This window comes from Phaethon lepturus, unplaced genomic scaffold, assembly GCF_000687285.1.
Source record: "Phaethon lepturus isolate BGI_N335 unplaced genomic scaffold, ASM68728v1 scaffold22145, whole genome shotgun sequence".
Taxonomy (NCBI): Eukaryota; Metazoa; Chordata; class Aves; order Phaethontiformes; family Phaethontidae; genus Phaethon; species Phaethon lepturus.
Window position 1 is genome coordinate 1 of NW_010540125.1, and position 21,501 is coordinate 21,501.

A 21,501-nucleotide genomic window follows, 5' to 3' on the forward strand; every position below is an offset into this window, starting at 1 on the left:
AAGGGGGCTGCGGGACATGCCCGGGGCTGGGGGGACGTCTCCCTGTGTCACCCGTGGCGGAAGGTCGCGGAACATGTGGGTCAGTACGGTGCCTCCGGAGAAGGGGGTGGGTGCGGGGCGTGCCTCCCCGAGCGGGATCAGGAGGTCGGCGGCCCCCTCCTTTGCTCGGTAGCGGTTTATTGTTATTCGAGTATACATAACGTTGCATGATCTGCACGTCTTCTTCTCTCCCCCATCCCCCTGCATAGACTTCAATGGAGAACAGCAAACAAAATTGAATCCCATCCCTCTCGCAAAGCCATTGAAGGGGGCACAGTGGGAGGAATCGCATCTTTCCACTGGGCCATGCACATTTTACAGCAGAGGATCCTGAGCCTTTAGGCTATGTAACCTAGCTCTCCCCTCCTACACACATGCGGGTAATAAAAGATGCCTTGATCCCTAAGCGCAGGTCTCTACAGGTAAAAACAGCATCCTGTGGCACACCTTCCTCCCTGCAGGAAAATTTCTTTCTGTGCAAACCACATGTACAAGCACCAGTAACATGGGGACATGTCATTTAAGCCACCAAAACAACATGAGAGAAAACCGCAGCTCATTTGGTAGTACATGTCTCTCAAGCGTTTCCACAAAGTACACAGGCACTGTGACATCTGTGGCAAAAGGAAACCTTTGAGGGCAAGGGAGTTGAACCACCTCCCCAGAGTAAATCTGAGGGACTGTGTTAAAGCCTGGTGCTAGTGACACTTCTTGGCTCAGTGGGAAAGTGCTTTGCAAGCACTTCCAGGGAACCATCTACTCCTGCAGCAGCAAACTTGGAACTACAGACTCCAGTTTCTACTTTGGGATTTAATTCCCACATCTAGCCTATGTCTCTTACTAGTCTCAAATGTCCTCATGACCTAAAGAAATCTTGTATGTCTTCTGTAATATGCACATGGCAAAGATCACTGCAATATTTCCCTTAAGATTCTTCAAGCTCACCTGGATCTGTGTCTCTACAGCATATCAAAACATGTATTGCCTCTCTCTCCTGCTTTTCCCTTATCCTCCACATGAACACACTGCCAAGGGCATTATTACCTGGTTAGCTGGCAAGTTATCTATACCCCTTTTATCCATGTGTGTCTGAAATAGCAGCGTTAATTCTTGGTCCCTCTCCCCACAACACTGTTCAAATAAAGAGCAAACATGCATCTAGTAACATCCACTCTCCACTCCGAAACGTTGTTAAACTATTGTACTTAACCGCACAGGTATTTGTTCCATGCATGGCAGCATTTTTGTCATCTGTGACTTGGAATATGTGTTACAAAAAAGCCTTGTATAACCGGAGCTATTGCAAGTATCATTCTCATATATGAGAATATATATTTTTTATATATATATTTGTGTCATATGGATATGTGGGCATAGATGAAAAACAAAAGAGCATCTATGCATTAAAATTATGATGAGATAATGATAATTGAAAATTCACTTTGTCTGCAAATTGCACTCCTTAAATTTAGACCTTAACGGTACGCACATTGGACTTTATGTACTACATTGACTTTTGGTTTATGCTCATTCTAGAGAGTGAGAGCACGGTGGGCATTAGGGACCTATTTATACAGTTAACTGAGGAATTTTCCTTGACCTCATGTTACGGAGGTGTGTGTTAAGGGGGATTGCACAACTGTGATTCTAATCTCTATGAGAGTAAGATATGAATATAGTAATAGTGCCTGATGCCTGCTTCATGTGAAACTTTTACACTTCAGTAGAGACTTCATCTGTTTAAGAGTCCTAGAGGTTGGACTGGGTGAAGGTGTGATCATTGAGTTTTACTTGGACTCCTCCATCTAAGGAGGTTTGTTCAGAACAGTTCTTATTTGGCAGCCTAGATTTTTCATTCCAGCCTTCCTGGAGTTATCGGGAGGATTCTTCAAACCTATTTTGGGAAACCAGTGCTTTTAAGTGCTAGGTCTGAGCTCTAGGATGCAGTTGGAAACTAACACCTTAGCAAGAGTAGAGCTTTGTGTTCTTGCTGTATGGTGTATCTGGTTAGATTTTTGCAGAATTAGTTCAGTATACAGGCTCTGTATTGCCTTTCCAAGACCTGGTAGGGTCCTAGAGATAGAAGAAGAGTGGTATGCTTGTGTTGATTTTACCTTGGAATCTGCATGTAGAAGATTTTGAACTTGGAATTTGGGAGGTTTTAATTACTGATAGAAAGCTTGTAATCAGTCACATTTAGTTTATTCACCACACAAGGGCCAGTGCAGGACTATGCTCTGAGCTTGCTCTGGGCCTTTTTCCATTCCAGTTTTAAGCAAGCCACATCATTTCTCCATCTCCCGCAGGGACATTTTACTATGATCTAGTTAGATGTCATAGTTTGCACATGTTTAGTAATGTGCAACTTTACATTTTCTTTCCTAAATATGAGTTTTCTGGTTATTTCTCCCTGGGGAAAAGTAATTTAGAGGGTCGTAACAGAGCAGCTCCATATGCATAAAATTGGAGTAAATAAAACATCTTATAGAGGACACCAGAAATCACAATGGCAATGATCAGATTAGGATTTTCTAGGGTATGAAAAAAGCTGAAAAGTGATCTTAAAAGGCTAAACTGATACCAAATCACCTTCTCCACAGATGCACCCACTCACACCTCAATGTCATACATGTGCTTTGTGTTACATGGCATGATAGCAATTACACAACAATCCAGAGCCCTTATGAGCATTGCAGCTGGCTTTTGCCTCTGATAATACCTACAAGTCAGGTCTGCATATTGGTGATAATTACCCCATCATAGTTCCCAGAGAGCTGCCTAGTGACTCTCATGATAGCTGGGGCTCAATTTTAGTGAATGTATATGAGGTTACTGGACAGTTAAGGCTGCAAAATCCAGCAGGGAATTTGTAGATATTTGAGTGCCAACTAAATGCAAAGATCAGCTTGATTACTGCCAGTGACTGAATTAGCCAAATTTAAGATTTCAGGCCTGCATATATGTCTGAATGCATTGCAAGTGCACCTTTGACCATCGCTTAGACATCTAATATTGGCTATTCTGACAAGTGTGACAAGATCTCTCTTAATTCCTTGAATGGATTTGAATGAATAGAAAGCTCGGGCCTATTATGCTCAAGATTACTCCCTGTTTTTTTCTGGTGGTTTTTGTCTGATTTCTCTCACATCTTTGCACAGAAGCTTGTGGCAAACATGTTTTGTGAACTGACATAAAATGGTGGAAAAATATTCCAAGAAATTAAAAACTAATGGTACTTTTGGAGTGTGGGGGAAGAGAAACTAGAGATGCTGACACTGGATATTCGGAAAAACTTTTTGACCATGACGAGTGTCAAGCATTGGAAGGGGTATCCCGGAGAGGTTGTGCAGTGTCCATTCTTTGAGGCTTTCAAAACCAGGCAGGATAAAGCCGTAAGTAACCTGGTCTAATCTCATAGCTGACTCTGCTTTGAGCAGGAGTTTGGACCTCAAGAGGTGTCTTCCAACTTGAGTTATCCCATGATCCTATGCTTAGGATCTAAAAGCCTGGAGTGGTTGACTTTCTGCATCAGGTTTGACCTGGTGCCTTAGTCCTGTTCTGCCAGAGGACCCCAGGTCTTTTACATGTTGTTAGTACACTCCTACTATACCTTTGCTCCATCACCACTTTCCTTTAACTACTGAGAGTACTGTTTGCCACAAACGCCCTCACCATAATAACCCCAGCTGTCAGCTGAAGTCCTCCCCATGTTTGTTTGGTCTGGCAATTTTGCAACAGCTCAGGTGATAGCTGGTTTACGCTCATGCACAGAGTATCAGTCACTGGGTAGGCTGTGCAGGATGGAAAAGGCAGTGTTCTTCATTTGTCAATCTCGGTGTCAATTCTGACCTGTGAAAACCAGCTAGCTGGTTTGCTGGACACCCCTCTACAAGGAATGGTCAGTGTACTGTCAGAGGGAGGAGTACATGCTTTCTATGTTGCTTTCTTGCTGGATGTGCTATACTAAGTGTAAATGAACCGTTGCTCATAGCATCCACAGTAGAAGAAATGGAGCCAAAGACCACTCACTTTGAATCCAGCAACTTTGGATTCAGCAGATAGGAGACTGACAGGAGAGGGGGTAAGCAGCTGGAGGAATCAGTGAACATCCTCTTCATTTTTCTCCTTACTCATCCCTTCCCCCATCTGAAGGGAGATCTGGTATAGCAAGTATAACCTATGCATTTGGAGTGTGAAAAAGTGAGACATCCAGTCTGCATGCTAACATCATATCAAGGAGTACCAAGGGGTCCAGTTTCCAGTTCCTTCCTCCTTCACCTTCAAAATATAAGCAAGTGAAAATAAATAGAGGGAGAAGCCTAGGAGAGGAAACAATAATGCAGAAGGAAACTGAGTCATGGCATTAGGGATATATTCATTTACTTGCATGCACACAGGTGGAAGAGGAAGGACCTCTTTCTGTGTAGAAACCTCCACTTCATAGGCAATGTGTGTAAAATAGTGGGAATACATGAAGAAGGGCATCCGGGTATCTTGTTCCTGTCTTACCTGGGGGGAGAGACAAGCAGAACAGAGAGACAAAGGGACACCTTTCCTTCCAGATCAGACTGCTTTGTCCTTGGTTTCTCTTCATTACTCCTACTTCTTCCCAGTCTGTCTTTTCTCCTTTCAGGCAGTTCTCAGTCTGATCACTTTAAAAACTTAACTAAAGAGCTCTGGGATAATAATTTATTTCTGCCAGTAAGGATCTGAACAGAGACTGTCTCCCAGACCTAGCAGCCAGTTGTCATGAAGTGTGTACAAACTGATCATCTCCCAGACCCCTCTCTCTCTTGTCAGGGTTACTGAAGTAGGCTAGTGGTTTCAAAGTTGTTGTGGGGAGACAGCTAACAAATAGCGTGATTGCATAAGCCTAGCTTTATCCTTATCCTACCATACTAAAAAATGTGCAAGATAAGTGTATCGGCAACGGTCATTAGTATAAGAAAACAGCCTTTGGCATGTTGCTGATTGACCTAAGACTTTTTTTTTTTTTTTTTCTTTTTATGAACAGCACAACAGATGTGATTTTGAGGAACAGACCTGAAGGACAACATACTGACTTCATGAACTCTTATGAGCAGTAATATTAGAGAATTATGAGAGAAATTGCAAAGGAGCTGATGGGAAAATGGAAGTAATGAATAGTATTTCATTGGCATGATAGAGTTGGGAGTCTGACCTTTATAGACTGACGTGTATTGAAGCAGAAAAGTGAACTAATCAATAAATATTTTAGGCCTGTTTTCTTGGGGGCAAGTAGAAGAAAAATAGCTTTCAGCTCATTTAATAAGGATATGCTCTCCAACAGCAAACATCCACGATTTTAGACTGATACTTAGAACAGCCAATTACATATAACTTGCACTCAAGAGTTTTTAAGCAGTTGCATAAAAAGTCTAAGCTTTGTTTTTCAGTAAGTCTTGAAATAGTGAGGAAGATCTGGAAGTGAAAAGCTGGAGTTTTATCACAACTTTAAAAGTTCTGTGAGATGACCTAGGTATTTAATTTTGTCAATCTGATATCATTCACAATAAAATATTAGCATGACAATATGCCAGTCAGAATCGGTGTATGCAAAATGTATCCTGTCAAGCTAACGTGACAGGAGGGTTGGGGTGTTGGACGAGATGACCTTTAAAGGTCCCTTCCAACCCAAACCATTCTATGATAACTTTCTTTCGTTACTTTTATGAGACTCTCTGCAGCCAGGTACTCTATGATAGAAGTGCCTTTACCTACAATCATGGTAATGCATCTAAAATACTAGATCGGTAAAAGGTAAAAACCAACTTAGTATCACATGATTCTTTGACTAATAATATATGAATAAGGTACATTTTAAGTGCATTAAAATTCAATAGATAGCAAAATAGTAACAAAGAAATAATCACTGTTGAAGAGCTTGTGTTTCTTATGTGATCCCACATTTCTCAATACAATTGTCAGTACCAGGCGATTTTCACATATTGCTCAAAATCCTGAGGGAAATCTAAAATACTGATAAACTAGGTAGAATCTACAGAGTCTGGAAGAACTACTAAAAATGAAAATACAAATTAAAAGGATAAATCACTGATATGGAACAGTGTGATTAATTTGGAGTACTGAATCCTGACAGACAGTGTGTGTTTCAGTCTAACCAAATATAAGTTCATATATCCAATGAGAGAGTGTGAACAGTATTTACAGGACCAGAGCTCTATGTTAGAAAGCAGTCACACTGAAAAAGAATATAGATATTTGAACAGATAATCAGTAGATCACCAGCTACTATTGTGATGCTGGAGCTAAAGAAGCTATTGTGGTTCTTTGATCTATTAAGAGCTGAATATTGAACAGGAGGAGACAAGCTTATATTTTCTCTGCATTTGGCACTTGTGAAAAACATTATTTTTCATGTACTTTGTCTAATTCTATTATTGTCACTTTGAGAAGTACTACAAAACTGAAGAATGGCCAGAAAATAAATATCGAACCATGAATAAAAACTTATAGAAATGACTCAAGACAGTCTCTAAGTGTCTGGGTGAAGAAAACAACCTCAAAACCACCTAACTCTTCAACCTAGCAGAAAACAGTTAAGATGCTATGGAAGGATGGCAGATAGATACATTCAGATTGGAAATGGGCCAAAAAATAAAATGGTAAAAATACTTAACTATTGGAATAATTTATGAAGAGTTGTACTAAGTCCTCTGTCACCTGAACACATAAAAATAAATTTTTTTTTTAAAAAAGCTCTACTTCAAGAACAGCAACAGAAAGTTAACAAAGCAAATATGTTTAAGCTTCTCTTATTTTAAGGAGGTCAGATTAGATGATCAGGATGTTTCTCTGTGAGTTTAAGCTGCAAGTTCTCAAGTCCAGCAGTATACTTGTATTCTTTTTAAAGGAAACGTAGTTTCTGTATCCTGAGAAGATGTGATTGTATCCACAAGTGCTGATCAGAGATGAGTTATGGGGAAAGTTTCAGTGCAAAATTTCTTAACTATATTGGAGAAAATAGTTTGGTGATCCAAATGGCTACCATGCAGATTGATGTTCCACATGGGAAAAATAGTTTCAGGGATTATACTACTGACCAATTATGATCACTGGCTAGGATGGTGACAGGAAGCTGTGACAGCCATGGGAAGATCAAAGAGGCTGTGAAGACAGGAAACTCAGTAGTAACAGGGACTTCAGTTAACGCTACGTGTAGGCTGGCAAATTACATGTTTACTTCTGGAATGATTCAGAGAGCCTGTAAAAGACAAGTAACATGCCTTGTGCAATTATTAGGAGGATTTAGTGCATAATGTTACTGCTAAAGAGGCTTCAGGTGACTCAACTCATAGCAGAACACCCCCCCACACCTCTCTGCCCCAGCCTCAAAAAAACCCAAAGAACAATTTTGTATCTGTTCATTGTGGAGGAAGTTGTGAAGTTTATCCTATGGAACTTTTCTTTGTTGGGAATGCATCACATCAGCTTCAGATCAAAGTCTTAGTAAATGAGGTTGTACAGCAGGTAGACAGAAGAGTAACAAGTCATCAGGTGGTACTCATGCAAGACTTCTGGAGAAATTTGAGACTGAAAGAGCTGAACTACTGATTAAGATTTGTAATATTTTCCAATTGGAAGGTAGCTAATGTGATGCCAATTTTTCAAATTATTTTGAGATCTGGGAAACTATAGGCTAGTAAAGAAGATACGCCAAGCAGACAAGCTAATAAACATTACTCTAAAGAACAGAATTAGTGCATACATGGACAAATGAGATATACTGAGGAAGCCTTAACACTACTGTTGTTAGGGGATATCATGCCTTATAAGTCTCAGAAGGGGTCAACAAGCATATTGACAAAGGAGATCCAATGGCCATAATAGAATCTTGGATTTGCAAAGCACATTTGTAAGGGTCACTCACCACAGGCTGTTAAAGACATGAATCTGCTGTTGAATCAAAGGGAAGTTCCTGAAATTATTAAGTAGCTGGGTAGTAGAAAACAAGGATTAGTAAGAAATGGCCAGTTTTCACAGGGATATTTTGTCAGATTTGTGCATATCCACAAATGATATGAAAAAGGGGGGGTAAATAATGAGATAACCAAGTATGATGACAGTAATCATTTGGAGGAGCAAACAAAATGCTGTATGCAGAGATTTTCAAAAGGATTTCACAATATTGCATGACTAGGTGTTAAAATTATGGGTGAAATTTGATGTAGATAAATGTAAAATGATGCACACAGGCAAAGCGATTCTAGTGTTACATTTGCAATGATGGAGGTTCTGAGTTTACTATTTTCATGCGAGAATGAGATCTTAATGAGTAGCTTAATTCTCAGTACCAGTAAAAAATGCCAGTCAAATGTTAGTAATTAGGAAAAGACTAGAGAATAAAGTGAAAAACAGCATTATACTATGCATAAATCCATACTATGCCCTTATTTTGAATATAATGTATTATCTTTGACTATCCATTCCCATTTCACAAAGGACATAATCAAACTGTAAAAGATTCAGAAAAGGGCAGCAAAGACAACCAAAGGTATCGTGTGGCTTGTATGTGAGGAGCCATTTAAATAGATAGGGATTTCTCAAGTATGGAAAAGAGATGATTAGGGAAAATTACAATAGATATCTATAAAATAATGAATTTTATCTGTGGTATGAGCAGCATGGAAAAAATGAAGAGGGAAGATATTTAATTATCTATTTCAAAACAGAATCTAGACATGAGATGAAACAAGCAAGTGGCAAGTTTCAAACAAACAAAATCCAGCACTTCATATAATGCAGAGTTAAACCATGCAACTCCTTGACATAGGATGCTATGGGTGCTAAAAGTTTTCTTTGGTTTAAAAAATGAACAGATGAATAGAAGAAAACTCCTTTAAAGATGACTAAATACAGAGGCAACTCCTCTGTCTCAGGAACTACTTGAGGTGTAAATTGCAGGAGGCTAGGACAAGTGTTCTGAGAAAATACTACTGGCACACAGAGCTTGCACCATTGTCATGGCCTAGGGGATCACTGCCTCTGGAAAATCCCACAGTTTGGTTTTTGGGGAGGGTGATGAGAGGGAGGCAACAGTCTCAGTGCCTCCTGGCTGGCTCTGACCATTGCTGCTATTCCAAAACCAGATTCTTGATCGGGACTGTGGCCGAGCGCACAATGGCTGTGCTGGAGAGCACCACCTGGTCATATACTCTGGGGCTGCCAGAGTGATACCCCACATCTAAGGGGGATGACAGGTAAGGAGGGTGGAGCCTGGAACTGACAGGCTGCCGCTTCCCCCACCTGCCGGTGTCTTGAGCAGTTCCTTGTTCTGCTTCTTCCTCTGGCTCGTCCTGCTGGGTGGGGAATGGTAGTGGGCCCGGAGGTGCAGCAATGGAGTCCTGTTGACATCACCTTGGCAGTGGTGCTGCCCACCCCACAGAGGGGGACTGAGAGCAGTGACCCCTGTTCCTCCATCTGTCCCAGCGTCTCCATATGGGCAAGTCAATAGGGATGGGCATCTGGGATGATTTCTGTGTGTTTGTCTATGGTAATGCTTAGGAGAGGGTCCAGGAGGGTGCAGTGGGGCTGGAAGAGGGGAAGAGGCCCAGGCTGCATGGGGCAGGGAATGGAGCAGGGCTGGCCCAGGGACAGGCAGGGGCAGGAAAACAGAAGATGAAAAGTGGAAAAATGTATGGAAGTGCTGAGGAGGAAGACAGAGCCTGGGAGGACTACCGTCTGAATGGGAGAGCCTGGGGAAAAGGAAGGGTGGGGGACCATCTGTATGTGTTTTTTGTATGTATAGTAACATCATGGAGAGGGAGGAAAAGGGTAAAAAGGGGGAATAAGGTAGCAGGAAGGCTCCATGCTGTTCTCTCCCCAAGTCCTTCAGTGTGTTGTAGAACCTGAGGACAGCAGAAGGAGATGGAAGCATGGACCCTATTTCACCAGGTGGACATGGGGGACAGGCAAGGCCCTCAGAGCCCTTGGGCTCCTGCTTTGTGCAGGGTTACGTTCCAGCTGCAAGTGGGGATGGACGTGTCAGCAGCAGCTGTGGTGGCAGTAGTTCTGGAGGCAACAGTGGTAGTGACATCTTTCTCTTCCTGCTCCAGGGTGCAGGGAAGTGAGTTCAGGGGGAAAGGTACATTGTGATCTGCTGGTTGACTCCCAAGGAGTATTTTGCATGGTTCTTCTTCCCCACTGGTAGAGATGAAACTATGGGACACAGATGTCACAACTAATGATATTCTTATGCCCTAGGACAGTGCCCATGTGACATGCTGGCCACAGAGATTAAAATTCAAACACATATGGAGAGCAACATATAAAATTGCCTGCTGCATATTACTTTTGTAATGTTGGCTACAGGCCAGCAAAAAAAGGGCTGCTATCTTGGTTCATGTTGATATTTTCATACTTACTGTGCTGAATGAGGCCCCTGGGGACACATTCTCTGCACTTCAGAGAAGCAGTGAAGAATGAGGATAAACCTGTCACCGCTGTTCATGCTGGCTGATACTTGTTCTGCAAATGAGAAGGGGCTTTGAGGTTTTTTAAAAAATTGTGTTAATTGGCTGTGTTTCATTTTACAGTACGTCCTTAGCTTAAATGATATGACGGCTTCTCAGAACAGAACTGTCTGTGTCTGACATTAGGCTCTCTTTTTGTCTCCTTTTAGTTGCGAGGACATGGTATGCAGTAGCCTTTAGTATTGGTTTGAAAGTGTTTCCAATCAAGAAAAAAAATATTGGTGTTGGAGCTTTGTTCATTAATTCTATTTCCTAAACAGCTCTAAAAAGAGACCTAGCTGCAGAAAGAGGTAGAATGGTCTGTAAAAGAAGTTAGATTACCCAAATCCAAAGCATAGATCCTGAGAACATCCCATCTGATTCCTAATCTTACAGACATCTCAGAGCTGTAGGTGTTTTCATTTTTGATAAAAAATTTCAGAGACATCTGTTTTGTGGAGACCAAGACATTTTCTGCCTTGATGAGCACCAAACTGTTCAGCCTTATCTCATCCATGAAAACAGACTTTTTTCTGTTTGTCTTCCAAAACTGATTCTGTTGGTAGGTGCCAACAGCAGCTAACTAATTTCTGTGTTTCCTCATGCAGTACAAGCTAGAATACTTACACAGTTATGTGAATAACTCAGGTTGATTGATTTCTCAGCTTTACCTTGGAGAATTTTATCGCCCCCATCTGAGGTTCACCTCAGGGACAGTTCACCTGACAGAGGTTTATTCCTTTCCTTGATATTGACCTTTTCGCTAGCTTTGAATGGGTCTCTGTAAAGCACGCAGGGAAGGAAAAGGTTTCTATGATTATACTATCCATCCATCTGTCAGTCCTTCCCAGTAGCTTCAACAGCTTTTGTTTCAACCACATTTGACAGGACATGATGATGTTGTGTTTGACAAAGATACTATACTCCCACGAGTATCATGAAAATTGGTATCAGGGAAAGAACAATTTAAAGACTTATCATAATTACTGCAATTACATTTGTTGTTTTTTTAGTTGTTCAGGGAAAATAAGGGAATGGAAAAGAATAATTGAATGATTTACTCTAAATATTGGTCTTTACCAACATTAACATTGGCTACCAATATTGAATGATAATGTTTCTACTCTCTGCTGGAAAGTAAAACCTGAGAAACAGAAGAAAGTTTGCTAGCAGTGGATAATAGTGGTGCTGAAAATTTACTGTTTAATTAATTTGTTTCTTCTTTTGTTAATTGGCATGACACATCAGAAAGCAACTGACACAAATGCATGTTTAGTATATGGAGTACATCTTCACCAGCATCATGTCAGGAGGGAAAAACAGAATTTAAGACTCTAAAACTGTCTATTTAGTGTGGAACAAAATAAAAAGACAATTTAGAGAAGATATTTAGCTTCCAGCACACAAGTTACAATTAAATAGATTATTAAAGGCATCTGCATAGATGCAGATGCCTGATTCAAGCATGTATTAAATGAACAAAATACAGGCACAGGTACCAAATATAGTATCAGTGAATACACAGTGGTGATAGGAATTGAGAAAATGTCAAGAGGAAACCCAAGGACAATAGTCTTGTTTAGATTAAGTAATAAGTAATTCAAAACAAGGCGAATTTCCTATGATCACAGAAATGCAAAGAAACTGAAAATATGTCCAACTAAGGAATTCTGTGTCTCTATAATAAATTAAAGTATGTGGCAAAATTAGCTACTGAAATAAGAAAAAAGTAGTAATATTAGATCAGCAAGGTGGGATGCAGTCATCCAGATGACTTCTTGGATTTTTCCAATGCATTCATCAAAACAGTAATTATTTCATATTGCTTGGGAATGCTTAGTATACACATTTTCTAATTTCCGAGAGTCCAAAGTTACAGTGCTAAAAAAAAAAGAAGTGGGAAAAAGGGTATTCTCTTTCCCCCGTCTTTCTTCCTCTTTAGATTTTTTCATCTGTATTGTTTAGAAAAGCCTGACTTAAAAATACATCTTTATTTTTACCTTAACAATACTGTAACATAAGGAGAGATCATATTTTTTCCCCAAAGGCTTAAAGGACTTGAGTTGGAATATTATTTCAGTTGTGATGGAGACATATTTTCCTGATGAGTATTTGTCAGAGTTTTTTCATCAAATTTGTGTTAAAAATACAAAGCAACCATGATCTCCAAACAGTGTGGCTTAATGCATTTATGTATTTCAAATGCTTTGGTTTTATCTCATTGGTTCATGTAATTAGCTTCCTACTGGTTCTTCAGTCATCTACTGAGTCTTCCAGAGCAAGGATGGAATTTATGATGTTAAAAAACCCCAAAACAAATAATAATAATAATTAAAAAAAATCAAGAAGTCTTTAAAAAGTTCAAAGAAAATGAAAGCCCTCTCTATCCTTTCTATACACACCATACAGGAACAATGATAAGGAAATCAGAAACCCAGTTATATTTCAACTTTCATCATCTCATTTCAGAACATTTCAATGAGAAATTCAGTTGCATGTGTTTGTAAAAATCCCACTTTGAAGTTAACTTTATGACCTACTCATGTTTTAAAATGCTTATCAGCTCTATATGGAGAGGTGATTGATGATAGAATTACAAATGGAATAGTGATGATGATTAGCAGAAGCTGGAATGGAAGATAAATAAGAGAAAAGAAATTATATTGGAGAAGGAACATACCATTACAAAAGAAAAAAAAAACATACTAACTGAAGGAAGAAGGAGACTGACAAGCGGTTGGATAAAAACAATACAAAAATATAATGTACTGCTTTCAGTTTCTGTCTTCCCACTTCACTGTCCATACTTCTTTCTGACTTCCCATGTTTCTTTCCTTCCATCTGTCAGAGAAGAACTTGATCTTTCACGTCTGTGGATTACTGTTGCTCCCACTGTCCTCTGTTGATTCCTCAGCTCACCCTGATCACATAGTCAATCCCTCCACTCCTTCCTGTACCTGCCCTCTCTAGATTTGTACTTCCTGGCAGTGCCCTTTTCTACTCTGCTTTGCCTCTTCCCTGTTGGAGGGAGACTGAATACAAACGTATTCGATTCTAAGCCAAAACCAAATCTTATAGCTGATGCACTTGGGACTGATAATTGGGCTTTTCAGAGCTCTACCTGGCACTTCCCTTTGCTAGAGATATTTCTAGCCCTAGAAAGTTTGCTTGGACCCCAAATCTAGGAGGTCTCCAGTCATGCTAGGAATGGGCAACCCATGAGCAGACCTACTAAGGCTTTGCCCTTCTTGCTTGAATCCAAGCACACCCCAAACCTCCCTCTCTCACTTTGCTGACCTCAAGATGGCCAGTTTGATAGGTGGTAGTGCAGTCTGCCATACCTTTATGAAGCAAAACAGGAAGAAAAGAAACTGCTGCCAAATGGGAAGGCCAAAAGGCAATCACAGGTTGGGTAGAAGGTAGCAATGATGTGCCTAGACTTTATGCAGTGATAAAAGAAGTGTTTGCTCAGGGTGGGCTAGTTGCAGCTGTACTCCCCAGCCAGAGGGAGTGAGGGGCCCATCCCATCCAGGCCTGCCATTACAGGATTTAGAGAAAGCCTTGGCAGCCCGGCCCTGGAAGCCTGCCCGAGGCCTGGGAGTGGAGATGTCTCCAGACCTGCTGGGAAGCTCTGGTGCACACCTTCAAGTGCTCTTACGTGCTAGCAGGGGTGAATCTGGCAGCACAACAGAGGTGACGCTGCTGCAGCTCCCCTCAGCCAGTAGCCAGGCTGAGCTTGTATTCCCGGTATGCACACACATAAACACGCAAACACAACACATACACGTATATATAGGCCAGCGACACAGATCAGCACAGATGGACACACTCAGCACTCACACAAACAATGCCAACAGCCTCATCCTGCTCCTGTCTCTGGTTGAGCATGATGGAGATCCACTACGTGCAGCATGGATCCCTCCTATAGCAGGGCTACTCAGTCTGCCCAGTAGCTGCTTGTGGATCCCAGTCTTCCCAGTTGCTGGCACCTAGACATAGCTGCTCCCGAGGCCACAGCCCCACTGCAGTTGCAAGTACAGACCCCTCAATCACAGATGTACACACACACAGAGCTCTGTGGCAGGTAGCTGGGACTCTCCTGATCCCTCTGGTACTCAACTCAGCCTGTGGTCTCACCCTCAGGGGCACACAGGGGCACTACGTCTGGCACCCAGATCACTTCACCTTCATTTTAATTAGTGATCACGCACTCATTCACATCCTCTCACTTGCTCTGGTTGATTTCACTCACTCCAGTCTCTAGTTCCTGGCACTTAGACCTTCATCACAAAACGCATTCCCCCAGAATAGAGTGTCTTTCATGCCAGAAAATAGTTAGAAATGGAATTTAACAAGAAGATAGGACAGACTCCACAGAACAAGTGCAGGGAATAGCCAGACAACCATACTGACCAGGAACTTATCTACACGCTACCAGCCTTTTTTATCCCTTTGTCTATTTTCTCACATATTTTCCTCCCCAAACCACCTAGATCCACCCCCCTTTCCCTGCCATTGTTTTTTCCCCTAAACATCACACAAATCTAGTGCAAGCCCCAAATGCTCTTCTCCTGCATCCCATAATGGGTCCCATACCCCTAGGCAGTAATGGCTCCCCTCAGTTAGGAAGCTTCTTCTGAAAGCCACTCCCACAATTCATCTTCATGGGCTTTCCCCTGGACCCTGGGGCTGAGAATCTCCTGGGACAGCACTGGGAGGGACCTGGACAGGGTGTCTCTTCTGCTGAGTCTATAATTTGGGTTTCCACTTGCCATTGTCCCTCTGTGCACCTCTGGGCCTGTGGAGATGGGCCTTTGGTGGGCTGATGGCTCCTAGGGTGGGACTGGGAGCAGCCCAGCAGGGTGCTGTTTGGGGTCCCCTTCCTGCCTTCATCTCCCTGTGCTCCTTTGTGGATGTGCAGATGAGCTTTTATCACACAATCCTATATTATTATGGCTTCTGAAAGGGGATGCCTACAGATGCCAGATGATCTGATCAGAATTTAACACAAATTCAGCTCTACGCTTGTAGCTCATGAATTGATCTTGTTTAATAACAATCCCAGTTAGAAATAAATAATTGAGCTCAATAGGGGCAAATGCATGCATGTGCTTGTTAAGAAAATCAGTCAAGAGGATCACAGCCTTGAAAGGTGGTCTTTGTCATGCTCATCATAGCCATATCCTGCCTCCTCCTGAAGTCTGGCTCTGTCTGACCTCTATGCTCACCTTTGTAACATACAGTACAGGAGCCTCCTTTTTCTTTTTTTTTTTTTTCTTTTAAAGTTCCCTGCAACTTTACTCAGCCTAGTCAGAGGCATATGGGGGATGCTATTAAAGCACTTGGTTCTAATTATCCTGATAATTAGGATAGACAGAAACATATTTCAAGTGTGAAGAAGTAAATATGGCTTGGTTCTCTCAGAAAGAGAGATCTTCTTGCACATCAGAAAATGATGAGATGTGAAGGTGTGCTGGACACCAACTCAAGTTGCATTTGCTTTCTACTGGTTTTCATTTCACCATGTTTAGCCTTTCTAAGGGATCAAAAACGCAATTTTTGCGTTTTGAATTCTAGCTGATGAGTGCCTCAGACTTGCCATCCATAAGTGCCTACATGCCTCCTGAAGACCTGTGTAGGGTGGAGCACAGCATCTCATTTCTACCTGGGAAGTGCAGTGATGAACTAGTGTAAACGTGACAGAGCTGCTAGAATGAGCAGGGGGATTTGCAGATGTCTGTGGAGAAGGCATTTACTAGAAAAAGTAAATAAAAAGGTAAAAGCTAATGAAAATAGAACAATTCACATTCAGTGGGATTTATTTCAAATAGACCAGAGATTGCTGAATTGATCTCAGGAATAGATGATCATTTTGGAAGCTGTATTTCTTGCCAGGTTCCAAAAGGCTCAGTTTTAAACACAGTGCAACCGTTTCCTCCATGACATGGCAACACATAACTTTTAACAGAGTTTGAGGATGATGCAAAGGCTGAAGGCACTAGTAGATAGCTATCTGGACAGAGAAGTCACAGAGAGCAGTCCTGGTTACTTGGCTGATTATTTAAAATGTGCTACTTTGAATTTAGTTTCACTTTTATTACAATTTAATCTCATTTAATTATCTTATTTTTTACTTTGAGTAATTAAATTTTATAATTTCTATTTTATGTTATTAATACTTAATTTTACTCGTGTTGTGTTAGGAATAGGAGTTTGACATGTGGCTGGGGAAGCCCTCCTGTTGAGTCATGAGTTTCAGAAAGGACCCCCTTGCTTTCTAAACTCCTTCTCAGAGAGGAGTCTAGGTGTGGCTAGGTCCAGTCTTAGTCCCAGATTTGGTCAGTGGTTTATGTCTAAAGGATGATGTGTGTAGCCACTTATCAGAGTCAACATTTGCCTCATAATCCTCTCAAGGACTTCCACTGGGACAGCTTTGCAAAGTTGAAAAGATACAGGATTTATGAAGGTGACACATATAGCAGATTTGGAATTGCTGTTGATGAGTACACTTACTGCAAAAATTGAACTCGAGTTAATAGTTCAGCGCTTTTGTTAAGATATTTTCCCAGGCAACAACTGAGGTAGTCAGAGGTGCAAATATTACCAAAGAGGCGTCCCTGCTTAGGGAGGAGAGATCCAGGCACATTGACCTGTCTGGTAGTTGGAGTTCTTGTCCTCAAAATGGAGGACTCTAAAAGCCAGGTTTATAGTCTTGATGAGGTGTGCTGATTGGCTCTTGTAAGGGTCTGTCAACTTTGGAGAGTTGGTGGGGCCTGATGATTCAGTATGGGTGGAGGGGGAATTCGGTGCACATGTACGCAGGTCTTTGTGGCCTTGCTGTAGCAACATCGGGCTGTGAGACTTTCCCCTCACCCCAGGCATCATTCAACAGCAGTCAATTGTGAGACCGTCTGACTGCAACTCATCAAGGTTGCTTTTGAAGATAAGCATGTTGCTCGAGTCAGACTCTTCCTACTGACTCACAGCAATATACAAGTCTGGTGTCCCACAACTTGATCCTTTATGTAGCATTAAAAAGCATTTAAAATCAAACAGCACAGACTCTGATTTTGAATGGCTGATGATCCCAGAAAGCTGTGCAAAGTGCATAGGTATCTGAGTGAACAAATAGCTGAATGTGAGAATCTACTGTGAGGTTATGGCACAGTGGGTTAATGTGAAGAGGAGTGGCAAGTAAGTGTTAACTTTATTAGCAGAATGAGTGAGAGCATTCTTGCATTATTGTGTATGCTTTTATGTCCACATTTGGAAGAACTGAAAAATTTGAGATGTCTTTTAAAAAGAGACACAGATTTATTTATTTATTGAAAAATGCTCTACAGTAAGAAACCTAAAGAACTTGGCCTGTTTAGTTTGTCAAGAAGAAAAGCAAGTGTATGAATACCTTTACTGAAATGTAATGGCAGGTCCTAAAAAGGTCTTTAATCTTGCTGAGAATGGCAAAGCAAGGGCACCAGCAGCTCTAAGTTGATGTCAGACCAATTCAAATTACAAAGGAGAAATGCCTTTTTAAGTGATGATGGTTTAATATTGGAACAGGATGTTAAAAGAATTGGTTCTTTCTCAGTAACATATCATGACTAGATACTTTTTTTTCTGGGGATCTGTGCTTTAGCCATGCATAATTTACGCTTGAGAAAAACACAAATGACTGTTATTCATATGGAGATAACTGTGTAAAATATAATAGATGATGATGTACAGGTGATCTGATTGAAATAGTAAAGTCTGATTTAAGGCTATTGTGGCCTTAAACTCAGCGATTCTCCTGTATGCTGAGCTGACTTGGCTTAAGACTGCTAGAAAAAATTGTATCAGCATTCAGAAGCCTGACTAGCTGTGTTCCCACAGGGAATGAGGTGATTGCGGTAGACTGGAAGGGACTGAAAGATGTGGACCAAATCAATATGGATAGCACCAGTTCACTGCATGGCAGCAGCTTCCATCGACCTTCCACTGAGGTGAGTGCCTGTCCCAGACCCACTTACGCAGGGGAATCAGAAAGTTTCAGTTCTTTCTGAGTTCAGAAATGGGCGTTATGCTTCACTGGGGCATCATCTGGGAGAGAGCCAGAATGTCAGTGTGCACCTGAGGATCAGACTTTCATATCTGTGCAGTTTGGCTTGCACTGAATAGATTTGAGTCACTCCCTTCAGAATATCCATAGTGAGAATTTGCGAATTAAAGTGACCACTCATGACTGGAGTGCAACAGAACATGGAAAAAGCTGTGGCAGTTCTGACAAGCCTGTAGGTCTGCATTCCTTGAATAATGGTTTAACTGAAATGTCCAACTCTATGTCTGTCCCATTTTCTTCAGCACAGCCATAAAATCTTCTGAAGGAAGACATTTGTCTCCATTTTGATTTTTAGGGATGCATTCACTAGTAACTCACTGCCAATTGATTTACCATACAGTATCTCAAGGACTGGTTTATTTGCTGTTCTGAATTATTGCAGCTTCTGCAATCTTAGATACCTGAATTTTCAGCTCTGTACAGTCCAGTGTAGGCAGTCATGATTAATAAAAAATCAAAGTTATTTTAAACACATAATATTTTACACAAATAGTGTTCACAAATAACATTAATAAATAACATACAATTTGAAAAACCTTAGAAGGTGCTAATGTATAGGTATTTTTATTTCCCTATTATACCTTGCTAGCTTGGAATGTAACTCCAAGAAACTTGGAGTTTCATGGAATCTTGGAAGAAACTGTGGGGCCCAACCTTGTATGAGAAATTCAGTTAAATCAAATGCAGATCTAAAAGTCAATGAACATAAACTATACATCAGTGAACATTTTGATTTATGTGAATGGGTACCATAAGTGTAACTGATCAATCTAAATCTTCCTGAGTGACCACATCCAAAAAACAAGATGTTGAGATGTGAGTCCTACCAGCTGAAGCAAATGTGCTATGAATTGATATTGTAATGGCTTATATGGGAAATGGATCTGGTTTGCAAGGGGAAAGGGGGTCAGAATTGAAAGACTACAAAAGAAAATAATTTCAGCAGAAGACAATTCTGTAACTGGCTATATTACACTCAAAATGCATAGCTAGTGTAGCTCCTCCTTGTGTTAGCCTCAAAGCGATGCAAGTCCCACGCAGGGGTGCCAGCATTGCAGCATTTCACAAAATGCTGTTAGAAGGGGAGCCATATGAAAAGGTGTTTGTTTTTCTCTCACTTACTCTCTATATCATCCTATTTGCTACTGTACCTTCAAATACAGTGATACCTACAGACATCATAATCAACAGCAGGGAATGAAACCAGCTTGAAAGACACAAGTTTTTTTAATACATCAGATAAAGTAGTGGCTGTTGATTGATTATTGCAAACTACTAGAGAGATACATGGCTGTTTGCAACTTGTTTATTACACTAACTTGATGTCCTTCTTTGCTTTCTTTAGCAAACACGGACAGATTTCTCCTGGGATGGTATCAATGTGAGTATGTGTGACACCACTGTTCAAACTTGTAGTCATAGGAAGACTAGGATTTGTTTGCCACGGGATACAGTGGAGACCAGAATGGAAACATGACAAAATGTCTTTAGTGCCACTGAAATTCTGGGAATTGTCTAAGATTTGGAGGATGGTGATGAATTTTTGTTTGCCTCTGGGTCCTTTGCTGTATGACTAGTATTTGATCTGCAGGTGGCTATTAAATTGCCTTTGTCCTCTTTGGGACAAATGTGTGTCATTTCATATGTTATCTTTTTGATATTTCTGGCCACTGCTAGATGAAAAAGGTGTCTGTCCAGCAGGATTAATCAGTAGTCTTTGATGAGAGCATCATTTGATCTTCTCCAGGAGTTTGAGAGGAATGTATCTCTCATTTTCATCTGCATACAGAAGTAAAAGAATTCTTAATGTCCCCTGTGGCAGATGGTCAGCACCAGTTAATTTCAGTTAAGAAGTGGAAGAAGAAACAAGCAAACATTTTAATAACACCTGTTCCTTGTTACTCTTAATACCTATGCCATGAAAAAATAGGATTTTTTTTTTTCTTTTTCACTAATGCAAAAACAACATCCTGAAAAGGGAGTAATGCATGTTAGTGTTACCAAACCATTTTTTCTGCTCTGGAAGCTTAAAAAATGTGTTCACATAAATTAGCTTTCATGCTTTTGTACACTTGGAAAGTCAGGATAAGAAACTGCATTTTTGGTAGTATAAGCATTTTCAACTTCCAGATACTTTCAAAACTTTTAAATGGCTGTCATTTTCTGGTTCTCTGTGGTTTGAAAGTGCTTGGGCCACCGGATATCAAGGGGACTTATATTTTTAACTAACTTTCGCCCTACTGACATCTCTTTCATTGTGGCACTTACGGCTTGGGATCTTTTGCCTAGGCTCAGTTAGAGAAACAAATTGTGCAGGAAAATTATCGTGCATGCAGCAACTGTCTAGAAGAAATTTGTCAGATTTTTCCTCACGCATTTCTGTCTAGCTCAAAGCAAGGTACACAAAGTCATGTTTCCTTAAAGATAGTAGAAGACAGTGTCCTTACTTGCAGTTTCCATTTTCCAACACATTCTGAGTCCATGGAGCTCTTTCAAAATACAGCTCTTTCTCTTTCTCAGTGTTACTCGGTAGATCTTTGGTATCAAAGCTGGCTCATGAATTTCCTTCTCTTCCCATTCATTCCTGCCTTCATGTCATAGCTCTCCAACCTTGTAGTTGTAGAGACCTTCTGCAGTTTACTTTCTTTTCTAGACTGTTTCCATGAGGTGACTCACAGCACAGCCCCCAAACTGTCTTGGATATTGAACAGCAGCACCCAGGCAGAAATGACCAGTGGGGTGTAGATGGACATTGTTCAACAAGCTTCATCACCAAAGGAAAAGCATCATGGAATGAGAGCTGTGCTCTCAGCTTTCACTTTTTACTGTTCTTCCCCTGCTTTCTAATTTCTTCACTTCACATGTTACACA

The 21,501-nt window shown here is 40.9% G+C and overlaps 1 protein-coding gene across 1 annotated transcript in view; it reads left to right on the forward strand.

The window, feature by feature from the left end:
• Positions 1–18,409: 18,409 nt before the first annotated feature.
• The window catches only part of FAM131B (family with sequence similarity 131, member B), a 6,824-nt gene continuing 3,732 nt past the window's right edge, over positions 18,410–21,501 (forward strand). Inside the window, exons 1-2 of the mRNA XM_010287359.1 lie at positions 18,410–18,514; positions 19,976–20,011. Of these exons, the coding sequence (XP_010285661.1) occupies positions 18,461–18,514; positions 19,976–20,011 (90 nt within the window). The 5' untranslated portion in view covers positions 18,410–18,460. The remainder of the gene's footprint in view (positions 18,515–19,975; positions 20,012–21,501) is intronic.